At 46.8% G+C, this 12,981-nt stretch overlaps 1 protein-coding gene across 8 annotated transcripts in view; it reads left to right on the forward strand.

Moving 5' to 3' along the window:
• The window catches only part of SHANK2 (SH3 and multiple ankyrin repeat domains 2), a 675,055-nt gene that overhangs the window by 415,733 nt on the left and 246,341 nt on the right, over window positions 1-12,981 (forward strand). For all 8 annotated transcript variants that reach the window (XM_074230853.1, XM_074230850.1, XM_074230845.1 and 5 more), the window contains one exon: window positions 12,146-12,228. In XM_074230853.1, the coding sequence (XP_074086954.1) occupies window positions 12,146-12,228 (83 nt within the window). The remainder of the gene's footprint in view (window positions 1-12,145; window positions 12,229-12,981) is intronic.

Genomic DNA, 12,981 nt, shown 5'->3' on the forward strand with positions numbered 1-12,981 from the left:
TCTTACCAAAGAAGAGCTTCCATCCCATTGCAGTCATTCAGTTATAGCATTGTTATTCTCCTTCATGAGAATCCACAGAACATTCAGGTAAAAAAAAAAAAACAGTAGGATCGCCATTTTTCTTTAGATCATTTCTCTCAAAACCCCATATAAAAATCCCAAAATAAACCAAATTGATTTCATAGCAAAGTACTAATAATAGCTAGCATTTACAGAGACTCTCCCACTCCTAGGCCCACCTGGGTTGTCCTGTAGGCAAGACTGTTGTTGGCTTGATGCTGAGCATGGGCCCAGCATAGGCACCTCAGAAACAACCAAGCAGTCAGACCTGTCCCTGACAAGCCGTGGAGGGAAGACCTGCCAAGGTCACTCGGGCCTCCTGTGGCTCTCCCTGGCTCTGTGGATATCTTGCTGCCTTCCCTTCTCATTTCCATCTGTTGGGAAATTTCTAGGACAGTCGTTGCCTGCCTTTTCCCTAGAGGTACCTCTTTCTAATAGTATCCCAGTTCCTGCTTAGTTCTAATAGTATCCCAATCGCTGTCCAATTGCTGAATCCAGATTGTGGCACAGCAATGAAGGGGGTAGCTCTGTTTTCCCTCTATTACCCACCACCTAGCTTCTGCCTAACAGAGGAGGTTTAAAGGGTGAGAAAGCAACTCCCTGACAGTCACTCTTTTTTTTAAGTGAAAAAAGCATGCTTTAATCTGCATTCAGACTCCACAGTTCTTTCTCTGGATATGGATGGCGTTTTCCATCATAAGTCTTTTATTTTTTTATTTGATTAATTTTTGTTAAAGATATTATTTGAGTTTTACAATTTTCCCCCCAATCTTGCTTCCCCCCCCCCAAGGAAAACAATTGACAGTCACTCTTTTGAGACGTTGAGCAAGCACTGGGCCTCCCTGGGAGCTGCCTTATCTGACTCAGTCCAGTTCCACTATGTCAGGAAATACATCTGCACCTCTAAGCTTTGTTGGCACTGTGAGATTTGGAAAGGGATCAGGCGGTATCCTTATGGTGGAAGTAGTATTTGGACAGCCTAAGTTTCTGTCCTGAGAAATCACACCCCTCTTCTGACCTCATCCCTCCACTCATTCTGCAGACTTTTTTTCCTTCTCCTGCCTTACAACTGGCCCTTTTGTCAGACATTTCAGCCCCTTGTCCTTCCATCATCCAATTTTCCTTGATAATTAACAAACTTGAATCCATTCCTTACTCTCACTTGTCTTTGCTGGGACTTTGGCCCCACTCCCATACAAACACACTTAGATCTGCCTCTTTATGCCTCATCACCCCTCTTCCAACCACAAAATTCTCATCATGCCCCTCTCCATCCTCTCCTCTTTTGACCAAGTATCAAAAGAAAAAAGAGTTCTTCCTTCCCAAGGCAACTTTGTTTCTGCCCTTCAGCATCTTCTTTCATTCCCCTCCCCTTGGGCCTTGTTCCTTCCATCATTCCTTCTGTTGTACCTTTCTCTGCTGACCCCTCCTCTCTTTTTTTTCTAAAGGTATTGGCTATCCTTAAAATTAAAGGGAAAACCTTTCATGGACCCTCCGTCCCCTATCTCCCCCCTTCCCTGATAGGCTTCTCTCATGCTGCTTATTTCTCAATCACTGACTGTCCCACCTTGAACCCCACCACTTGAATGAAGGGAAAGGTAAGCAGAGATAAACATTTCTTAATTACAAAATACTGAGCCTTTCTTGAGGCTTTATTTATCATTCTTCCTATCTCTACAAAGAACCTATTGATGTTCTCAGCTGCCCACTGCTCCAGAAGTTTTTTAACTAGTTTTTTAGGGACTGTGTTTTCTTCTAGCTGACCAATCATTCTTCCTTGGACTCAGCAAAAGGCTGGATCAACATTCTTGCCTCCCAGCCCCTGAGTGTAGTAGACACTGAGGCTCTCTCCTGGGCCTCTTTTCTTTCCTTTGGCATTGTGATGCAATGACAGGAGCCATCAAGAAATGCATGAGTACCAACACCACCTCTGAAAGAAAGCCTACCAGATGTGGGCTTTTACTCATGGGCAAAGTGGGGAAAAGTTGCCCTAGAAAACAGGAAAGACTGGGATCAGCCTTAGACACGTACAAGGCAGGGGATCTCAACAAGTCACTTGATTCTCAGTCCTCCTAGACAATGAATTGTGAAGAAGATGCCAGTCTTCATCTGTGGAAAGTTTCCTCTTCTAGATAGAAGAAACCACAGATCTACTCCCTAGCCCTGTGGACTAAATCTCTTAGGTAAAATAGGGATCCTAACACTTATATATTTTCCTCAGCGTTTTTATGAAAATGAAGTGAGATCATATACCAAAGGATTTTGTAGCTACATTTAGTAAGCACTTACTGTCCACCAGACATTGTGTTGGCCAATCTGAAAGTACTGATGACATGTTTGCTAGGTAGGCCTGGTGAAGATGGCTATTGTTGTCTGGACTGATTGATTGGTTGGTTGCCTCTATGCGGATTGAATTGATTTGTGGATACAAGTGGATACAAGGGAAGGGGTGCTGAAACTTGTTCTGCTTGGCGCCAGAGAGCAATATAAGGAGCAGTGGGAGGGGAATATAGGGACAGAAGGAAAATTAAGAGGCAAATTTGGCCCTGATACAAAGGAAGAGCTTGCTGATCATTAGAGTGTGTCCCTGGCACAGCCTCCAGGGCCCAGAATATAGTAAATGCTTAGAAACAAACATTCTTGTGACTAGTATGTGACACTTGGCTCTCTGAGGGCACGAGACTAAGAAGGAGGGATGAGAATGAGAACCAAGTGAGTCCAAACTATCCAGAGGATATTATGGGAAGGATTATATTCACTTTTAAATCATCTACAGGGAAGACAGCCCTTTAATAAGATCAGTATTCAGCAGTTTAGTGAACTATTAAAACACATACAATTTACCTTCTCCTTTTAGGGAAGAGGAAAATCTTGAGTGGTAATTATGCCAGTTTAAATGCTAATGCTTTCTAATAGAAGAGGAGACTCCAAGGCACAGAGGCATATGAGAGCTGAAGGGCTGCCCTGACCAGTGGGAGAGGGATCTACCTTGCCCTATGAGACCCCAGTGGGCAGAGCCAAGGATAGAACGAGAGAGATTTAGTCTACTTGTCAGGAAAACCTTTTCACAGCAAAAGTTGTCCCAGCCAAATGGGCTACCTGGGGAGAGAGGAAATTCCCCATTACTGAAAATCTTGATGACCTTTGGAGAATATATTGTATCAGGGATGGTTGTTCAGGTATTAGGTCAGAATAAATGGATCAACATGCACTTTTTAAACACTGGTTGTGTGTGTGTGTATGTGTGTGTGTGTGTGTGTGTGTGTGTGTGTGTGTGTGGTGTGTGTCCAGCCTTCTGTACAAAAAGAAAGGCAAAAAAAAATCACTTCCTGATCTCAAGGAGCTCACAGTCCAATTGGGAGACACCAGGAAAATAAATAGTTTCATCAGTGATAAGAGTAGAAAGGAGATAACTTTAGAGGGGAATATTAAAGTGGCGGTGGTGGTGAGAATAGGAAGAAGGGGGAGAAGGGAAGGATGAAGAAGAGGAGCAGGACCAAGAAGGCTTCCTGAAAAAAAAAGCCTTGAAAAACGTCAGGGATGTTAAGAGGTGGAGGTGAAGAGAAAGAACAATGTGTGTATGGGAGACAGATGCAAAGGCATGGAGATAGGAGATGGAGCCATGTATGCAAGTAGGCCGGTTAGCATTAGACTTATAAATATTAGACTAGCAAATGTTATTAACTCGTTTCAGTCATGTTCAACCCTTCATGTCCCTATTTGAGGCTTTATTGGCAAAGATCCTGGAGTGGTTTGTCATTTCCTTCTCCAGCTCATTTTATAATGAGGAAACTGAGGCAAAGTGGGTGCCACCGCAAGGAAATATCTGAGGTCAGAGCTGAACTAAGTTCTCCCTGATTCCAGACTGGATGCTCTATCCACATACCAGTTAACTGCCACCTAGAGTAAATGGAGGGGATAGTGTAAACAGAGATAGGAATGGCAAGAAGGGTTGACTTTTGAAAGAATTTGAAATCTCGGTGTCAAATGACTGTTTCTGAGTCTGAAGTCTATTGAAGGGGGAGAGAGGGTGAGTGATGATGTGGTCTGATCTGAACTTTAAGGATATCACTTTGGCAACTGTGGAGGATGGAGCAGAGTGGAGAGAGACTTGAGCCTGGGCTGCTGCTGGGGAGCAGTCATGTTGTATCCAAGAGACCCTGTGAAATTCCCAAAGATGAGATTTGGCGACTGGTTGTACATGTAGAATGTGAATGGGTTGTCAAGGACAATACCAAGTTTGTGAGGCAGGGTATCTGGAAGGATGTTAGAATATGAGGAGAGGGTGGAGTTGGAGGGAAAGGATGACTTCTAGTTTGGACATGTGGAGTTTGAATTACCTATCCAGGTCAAAATGTGTAGGAGGCAGCTGGAAGTGCCAGTTTGAGACTCGGAAAGGACATGACGACTAAATATTGGGAACAGAAGGTTGGGAGCAGTCTCGGTGGTGAGGAGTCTGGAGAGTCAGTCAGAGAGGAAGGCTGCCTTGCTCCAAGACAGTTCCACTGAGCTTAGTTCCCAGAAGTATAGAATTTCAAGTCTTTTTCAAACTCTGGGCAGGAACACACATGATTAGTAGAAAAGGAAGTAAATGGGGGGGGCAGTCAGTCAAGGTTTGTGACTTGAGAAGGTGTATTTGGCTGTTGGTCCAGAGGACAAGGGATTCACAAAGGAAATTGAGTAAGGAAGGAAAGTATCATCAGGGGCAGCTGATGGAACAATGGAACGGTACCGAAGGATAGAAGGTTTGAGACCACAGTGAGTTTAAAGACAAAGGTTGAGGGCCCCAAGGTAGAAAGATGGAATGAGAAAATATTTTGATCTGATGAAGGGATTTTAGAGTTCATGAGCATGGAAGTGGAACATTTGTGGGTGGTGGCAAGATCAAGGGGATGACTACTTCTGTGTGTAGCTGAGATAGGATGGAGGAGTGTGTCAAGGAAATTGAGTAGATCAAGTGAGAGTATTTGAAAGAACATCAGGATAATAATCATAATAATAATAACCACCATTGGACTGGGGCTTTAAGGTTACCAAAGCACTTAACATATATTATCTCTTACGGTCCTCACAAGAAGCTATTATTATGCCCATTTTTTGGATGAATAAACTGAGGTGATGCTCAAGTGGTTAGTCCAGTGTCCCATAGTTGTGTAAGTGTCGGAAGCAGGATTAGAACTCAGTCCTTGCTTACTCCAAATCATTTATTCTCATCAGTCAGGGGTAGACTATAAAACAATGTTCATGAATGTTCTGTTTTTCAGGGACAACTTTCATTCCTAATCACATTCCTATTATTTTCAAGAAATTGTCATATTCTGGTTAAATCTTTCAGTAAATGGTCTATATTCCACTCTCCCCACCCCCAACAAAAACAAAATCAGAGGAAATGGGCATGCAGATCTGTTAACGTTACGCATCAGTCCCCATGTTGGGTCAAGCACTCAGATCCCAAGTGGATTTTGAATGATCCCCAAGATGCAATTCGACTTTGTTTAGCTGCTGGGACTTTTGTTCAATTTAGAAGAAGGGAAAAAACCTCAATGTGTCAGATGCCAGGGTCACCATCTCCACAGAGACTCCTCCATCTTTGGTTGTTGCCATCTGCTCTGGCCTCCTGGTACAAGTTGAAATGCCATAGTCTGTCCCTTCCATGAGCAATGGAGAAGCCAGCCCCACCTTGGGGGCCATCCTTTCCCTGCCAGGGGCGGTCTGATTTCCTGTGGCCCTCTATTTTTGCCTCCTCCAAGATCAGGAGACTCTGCCAGAGGAACTTGTTCAGTGACTGATAAATCCTAAACACCAGCTGGCAGGATGGGTACCAGCCAGCCTCCAGGTCCTTGCCACATCTTTTGGAGGGTAGGCAGCAGCCCACACTGGACTGGAGTGGAGAAAGCAGCCTCCAGCCCTTAGTTCAAGGAATTGTGTGTGGTGGTGGGGGGGGAAGAAATCTTGGGCAGGTATCTTAACTCAACCTGTGCCAAGATACACATCTGTGGTCTTAAGGAGCAGAACTCAGCTGACTAGTGCTCCTTAATTTTCTCTCCAATCTCTAGACTCAAGAATTTCAACTAGAGTCAGAGAATTCTAGAAGATACTCTAACACCCCTCATTTGTGAAGGAGAGAACTTAGACCCAGTGAATTGGGGTGATTTGCCCTTAATCACACAGTAGTAAGTGTCTGAGATGGAATTCAGACCTAGGGCTTGCTGACTCCCATGTTCAAGATGACATTTCCTACATTGCTTCTCAAGTGTTGGTACAGGATCCCCAGGGCAGGATAAGACAGTGATGATGCTTCTCCCCCTTAGTCAAGAAACATGTGAGAATAACCAGTCACTGGATTTACTTGATTCTCCTCATGCAAACAAGGGCCCAGTGATGCCCACAGGTCATTTATTGTGTTACTCACAATATTAACAGGTATAGAAAAGATAAGCAACTTTCCCCTCCAAACACCTGGATGAGCCATCTTTGACTTACTATCCAGATTTGCTTGAGACAAAGAAAGACTTAACTCACTCCCCGCCCCAGCTGGCTTTCACAGGAAGAAGTGTGCCCAGGTGCCCAGGGATTCACTGAAATGCTAGGGATGCAGGCCTCTGTCCTTCAGAAGGGTATACTTTATTAATGCCTCCTGAAGAGTGGCAATGGCATAGCCCATCAAGGGCCAGCCAGGGAGTCTGGAAGATCTGATTCTGTGTTCTACTTCTGCCTTCTGGTAAATGACCTTAGCTTAGACCCTGGGCTCCTTAGGGATCCAGAGATTTCCCTAAGCCCAGATCTGAGAGAGAAATGGACTGACCACCAGCAGTAGAAGGAGGGTCCTCAAGGAAGTAGCAGGTACAAAATACCATCACCACCAAGACCCCCCCACACACACCAAGAGAAGGAACAATAAAAACAAACCTGCCATTTACTGATCACTTTGGAAAGCACTCTACAGACATTACTGAATTTGAGACTTCTAGACACCCTATGAGATACGGACTTTGGAATTATTATCCCCATTTTACAGGAGAATTAATTGAGTTGCTAGTAAGTGTCAGGTTAGATCTGAATCCAGGTCTTCATGTTCCAAGTCCAGTGAACTATCCATGACCAGAGTATGTAGCATCTGTCCTAGGGTTCTGGACTGGAGATGTCATTGACTGCATCTCCTTGGCCTCTCTGAGCTTCACTTCTCTGAATAAACAGTTAATTGAATGAGCATTTAATGACCTTGGACATTAGCCCTACCTCAAAGCTTCTCCCATTCTGGGGTGTGGATGAACAAGGGCAGCTGGGAATTTAAGAAGAGAAGAAGGATTTGCCAGATACACATGCACTTTCACACTCACCATGCTAGAGAAGTGTGCAAATGTACCCACACTCATCATGCTAGAAAAGTGCAGAAGTCCTGGGCCTCCTCCAGAGCCAGCCTGGATTCTCCCTCTCTGCAGCCATTTATTGAGGATGGTTGCTCATGTGACTAGGGCTCAAAGGTCTCTGATCCTCAAGCCTTTCATCAAACAGTAAGAAAAGGACTACACAGCTATGTCTCATTTCATCAACCTTTGCATTGAGAAGTTTTGCTTTTTGATTTTCAGGTTTATAAAACTAGTAGAAAAATCAAATTGGAAATGAGCATCTGATTCACTCTCTCCCTCTCCCTCCTCCCTCCTCCCTGATGTGCCAGAAGAGCCCTGTCCCCCAACCAGGGGAGCAAATGCTTTCTAGACTGGGCCTGGGTCTACACACCAAGCTCAGTGTGGACTCTTGGGACAACAAGGAACAAATCTGTCCCAGGTTGAGAAAGTTCTTGCTCACCTGTATTTAATGATAGAAATAGACTCAGGACCTCAAGAATCAAGGACTGTGGGGACTTGATTTACTTTGCTTCCCACTCTAAGCATTCTAAAATTGCTACCCATTCAGGGAATCAACACCATCCCTTCTAACATCCTGCAGGTATTCATGGACAAATCTGTAGCCCAACAGCCACTCATCAGTTGTCCGGCCTTTTTCCGCATTCCCTTGAATCTCACAATAGTTTGAAAATATGTCCACATAGATTGTCTTTCATTCCCTTGCAGAGGACATAGTGTAAGCAAAGACCCAGAGTAGGAGAATGGAATATGGGCTCTCAAATGCCCCATGGAGAGAGAGGAGATCATAGGTCAGGAAACTTGGGACCCTAAAATGAGAGCTAAAAATGGCGGGCCTTAAATAGCATCCAGTCCAACTCCCTCATGTTAGCATTTCCCAGACTACAAAGGCAGTAAGCCTCAGTGGCAAGACTAGAACCTGGATCCTCAGAGACATGACATTTTTACTGTCTTGTACAAACATGCTTTAGTGGCAGATAGCTTATTAGGAGATATGATAGGAAAGGTGCAATCATAGATCCAGAAGGGACTACAGAGATCATTTTGTTCTGCCCCCTCCTTTCATAGATGAGGAAACTGAGGCCCAAAGAATTGACCAGAAAAGTCAAACCTTGCCAAGATCAGGATTTGAACCCAGGTTTTTTTTTTAAATAAAAAAATCACTATTTCCTTTTTTTTTCAATCAACAAGCACCTTCATAAGCTTACATTCTGTTTTGGGGAAACCCAGTAGATTTCAATCATATCATGAAATATCATGATCACTGGAAGAAGCTATCTTGGCTTTTTTCTGTAGCCAATAGGGAGCCATTGGAAGCTTTTGAGCAGAGAACTATTTCAAGATTAGCCATGATATCTATTGTTTGCATTGGTCAGGAGGCTGAGTAGGAGGGAATAGAGATGAGATGTGGGAAAACAAATTGGAAAACTACTATTGCATTGGACTCAGATGGAAAAAAGAGTCAACAGCACTTGGTTTCTGATTGGATGTGGGGTAAGGAAGTTGGAAGAGCAGAGGGTTGTCGCTTGAGGCCAGCTATTAGACATTTTTGAGGTATATACATTTCTGAATGTAGGGGAGTCAACAGAGTAGCTGGTCTGAGGGGGAACACCTGGAGGCTAACTATCAAGGAGCTAAGGAAACATTGGACTTGAATTTGGGAACTGTGGGGCAAGACAGGACTGACTCTTCAGACAAGACATCTTAAAAATCGAGATGATAGTTGAGACCATGGGAATGACGATGGCCATCAGGGAAGGAGATGTCTACATTTGGAGGTCACAGGTGAGTGGGGAACTAAAGGATACAATGGCAGAGAAACAGAAGAATCAAGAAAATAGCATAGTAAAGAAGTGAGAATTTAGAGAATGAGGAGGCCACCCAAAATTAGAAAGCTCAAAGACAACATCTAAGAAGGACTGGCTCAGATGACAGAGGGCATAGGCTTGGGGATCCTGCTTCTGGTGGACAAATGAAGTAGCCTCCTTAGACTTGAGTTCCCTCATCTATAAAAATGAAGAAGCATACCAACCCCAACCCCAAGCATCACCATCACGATCTCCACTACCAATAGCACCTGCATTTCCTATGGTGTAATTTAGTGTGTTAATGTTTTCAAAGCTCTTGATGGGCTCCATATCTTGCTCACATCCCCATAAATTGGCTTGTCCCCTCCTGTAGTCCTCCCCACACAGTCTCTGTCCCTTGATATTCTAACCATCTCTCGGATGCTAGCTCAAATGACACCTTCTCCATATGAAGCCTTCTGTGAAACTTTCCCCTCCCTGATTCCCAGGGGGGAAAAAATGGAAACAATTTCTCCCTTGTGTGATCTCATAACACTTTATTCCCCATTCATGTGCTGATTATATTCTTTTTGTGCTAATTATAGCCTAATGTATTTTATTTATGTGTATATCTTATCTCCCATATTAGAGTATAGTGGGAATGTGTTTGACTGCACTTTAGAGAGGATTCCTTTTTCGGATGTGGATTGGACTAGTAATGTTCCCTAGGAAATTGTGGCATGAAGAGGTAAACTGATTTATGAGGTTCCATAGTGAATGAGGATGAGAACTGGATTTCAGGTCCAGGTTTCCTGACTCCAGGAGGGTGTGTGATGAGGGGACTGAACCAGATAATCTTCAAGCTCTGAAGGCAGTGAAGGCTAAGCCATCTGACTGACCCTTCCTAGGTGACTTTGTCACCAAGGCCTTCTCCAAACCATCTGGTTGCAAAACTGACTTCTGCCTTTCTTAGTTTGTTTTGGGAAAGAGCAGGGCTCAGGGGAGGAATTACTCTGGAGCACCAGCCAAGAAATACAGTAGAGTCAGTCGGAGTCATCGAAGTACCTGGACATTCGGCTTGAAGGACATTGTCCTCTGTGCAAGATTTCCTTTCTCCTCTTATCATTTGACAAACTGAAAGTACTATTTCCTTTCCTTAAGTGATGGAACTCATAGCCCAGAGAAATTGCATTTCTTTCACGAGCTTTTCCTTGTTGTTTTTTGCAAGGCAATGGGGTTAAGCGACTTGGCCAAGGTCACACAGCTAAGCAAGTATTAAGTATTTGAGGCTGGATTTGAGCTCAGGTCCTTCCGACTCCTGGGCCAGGGCTCTATCCACTGTATGGCCAAGTGCCCCTTTCACAAACTTTATAAATTCTGTATTTTCCTGTCACCCTGAAATTGCCTCCCTAGAGTACTTGAGTCAAAAAGACTTGAGTTCAAATCCTGCCTCTCATACATACAGGTTGTCTATTCTATTGCAGGAATCCATACAGAGAAGGGCTGGTTTAATGTCATCAGACTTGCAGGCCAATCCCACCCATGCAAACCCCCAGGGCTGCCCTTCTTTTCTTAGTCAAACTTCACGCACAATATCCTCACTGCCTCCCTGGCCCCTTTGGAAGCTGACTCTCACTCACCAAAGAGAGGATGGGAGGCGGGCGAGAGCATCCTCCCTCTGCCCCCAAGATCCCTGGTCATTGTGGATTGCGGAATCATTCACGGCCCCCCTTGCTCCCATTGGCCATGGATCAGAGCATCGCGCTTCCGCCAGACTCCTGCCTGACCAGTCCATGATGAGCTACCCCTGGCCTCAACTTCTCAGTTCTCTGGAGAATACTATTATCCGAGCCGTTTTGTGGCCAGATGCTCGTTTTCCCCAAGTCAAAGCTCCTGAAAGACTAGAACTGAAGGGGTGTGTGTGTGTGTGTGTGTGTCACACAGAGACAGAGAGCGCACACACAACCAGAGAGAGAGAGTTTAACAAAATAACTCAGATGAACTGAGGCTAAGCAGGTGAGGCATTTTCCTTGGGGAAGAAGGGGTCACTAGTGCCTCCCCCTTCCCTGCAGCCTCTTATCATGGGGGGAGGGGAGCCGAGCTTCCCAGCCCTTCCATGGTCTTTGGGGGTGTCTCTCCTCTTCTCCTTCCTTCTCCCTGGCTGCCTGGCTTTCCCTTCACCCAGGCAGGAGCCGGCTGGAGGCTGGCTGCCCGGGGTGGGGGAGCCCCGGCCTCTCCCCTGCTGTTTGACTGATGCTCCTGCCCGTTACTATTTCGATTATGCAGATTCTCGGTGCTGGGGAGGTTTGTGGCGGATGACGCCAAGGCAGCTGCCCGCCGTGCCCATTGTCGGCTCGTCAGCTGATCGGGGGTGGGAGGGGGGCTCTTGTTGCAGCAGCCAGCATGCGGTTGCATTGAGAGGGGGCTCGGGACGCGGCTGCCTGTGCCTTCAGCCGGCGGATGCAGGGGGCAGAGCAGCTCTGCCAGCTCGGGAAGATGCCGCCTTCTGGGGCTCCGGCCGGGCCGCCCGCGGGTTCCTCCGGAAGAGGCAGCGGGCTGGGCCACACCAGAGGGGCATGGGAATGAGGAGGCTGTGCCAGCCCCCTTCGTTGCCTTGGCGGCCAGTGCGAGGCAGCGCCCCCAGCCCCCCGGCTGACATGATCGCCTCCCCGGGCATGCAGCCCCCCGCGCTGGGCCCCCGAGCTGCCCCGGCTGCTCTCCCTTGAGCCCCCCCGGGGCATGCCCTCCTTCCCTGGCAGCCCCCCGCCACCGGCCTCTGCCGCTCAGCTTCTCCCCATGCTTCTGGGCCCCTTCGGGCTGCCGTGACCAGGAGGGGGCAATGACGACGAACCCGGCGGCCGGAGCAGCGGCCGCGGCCGTGATGATGGTGGGCTATAATAATGGGCGCTATCCTCGCAATTCTCTCTACAGCGACTGCATCATCGAAGAGAAGACGGTGGTCCTGCAGAAGAAAGACAATGAAGGCTTTGGCTTTGTGCTGCGAGGGGCTAAAGGTAAGCTCACCTGGGGGCCTGGGCCGTGCCCACGTGGGCTTGGTGTGGGCTCTATGCGTGCCCGCCGCCTGCGCCAAGACACGGGCCAGACCTGAATGGAGAAGGGCTCCTTCTGAGCCACTCGGTTGCTAGACAACTGCTCCGAGGCTGCCACACACTCGTCCTAGGCTCTTTTGGAGGGGGGAGGCCCTGACTGGGGGACTTTGTGCTCCCGGTTTTTCTCTGCACAAGAAGGCTTTGCATGGGGCAGCCGTCTCCCCTCCCTCCTTTAAAGCAGAGGGGAGAATCCGTGCTCTGCCTGTGACTGAGGCTAGCCAGGCTGCTGGCTTGTGTTAACCTAGCCGCTGTTCTCAGCCCCGTAGAAGCCCCCAGCCTCACGTAAGAAGCCCCCAGCCTCACGTTGGGATGCTGGGGGGGGGGGCATGCTACCGGGAGGGAGAAAGTGGGCCCCTGCAGCTTCAGCCTTCTCCGGGTACGTGTCAGGGCAGCTGCTCAGAAGCTCCCTTCTAGCCATTCCATCTTGGCTGAACTTGTGGACTTTCCTTGGAAAGCCCAACACAGCAAAATGGATTTGACTAAGGCCGCACATGTGGATAGGTATAGCCCATACAGGCATTATTAGCACTGGGCTTGCTGCCTCAGGTTCATTATGAGCCTTCCTTCCATTTGTATTCCCTGTCTAACTTTTCTCAGAGGTCAGTCAAGAAACTCAGAGAGAGAGAGAGAGAGAGAGAGAGAGAGAGAGAGAGAGAG

This window comes from Macrotis lagotis, chromosome 3, assembly GCF_037893015.1.
Source record: "Macrotis lagotis isolate mMagLag1 chromosome 3, bilby.v1.9.chrom.fasta, whole genome shotgun sequence".
Taxonomy (NCBI): Eukaryota; Metazoa; Chordata; class Mammalia; order Peramelemorphia; family Peramelidae; genus Macrotis; species Macrotis lagotis.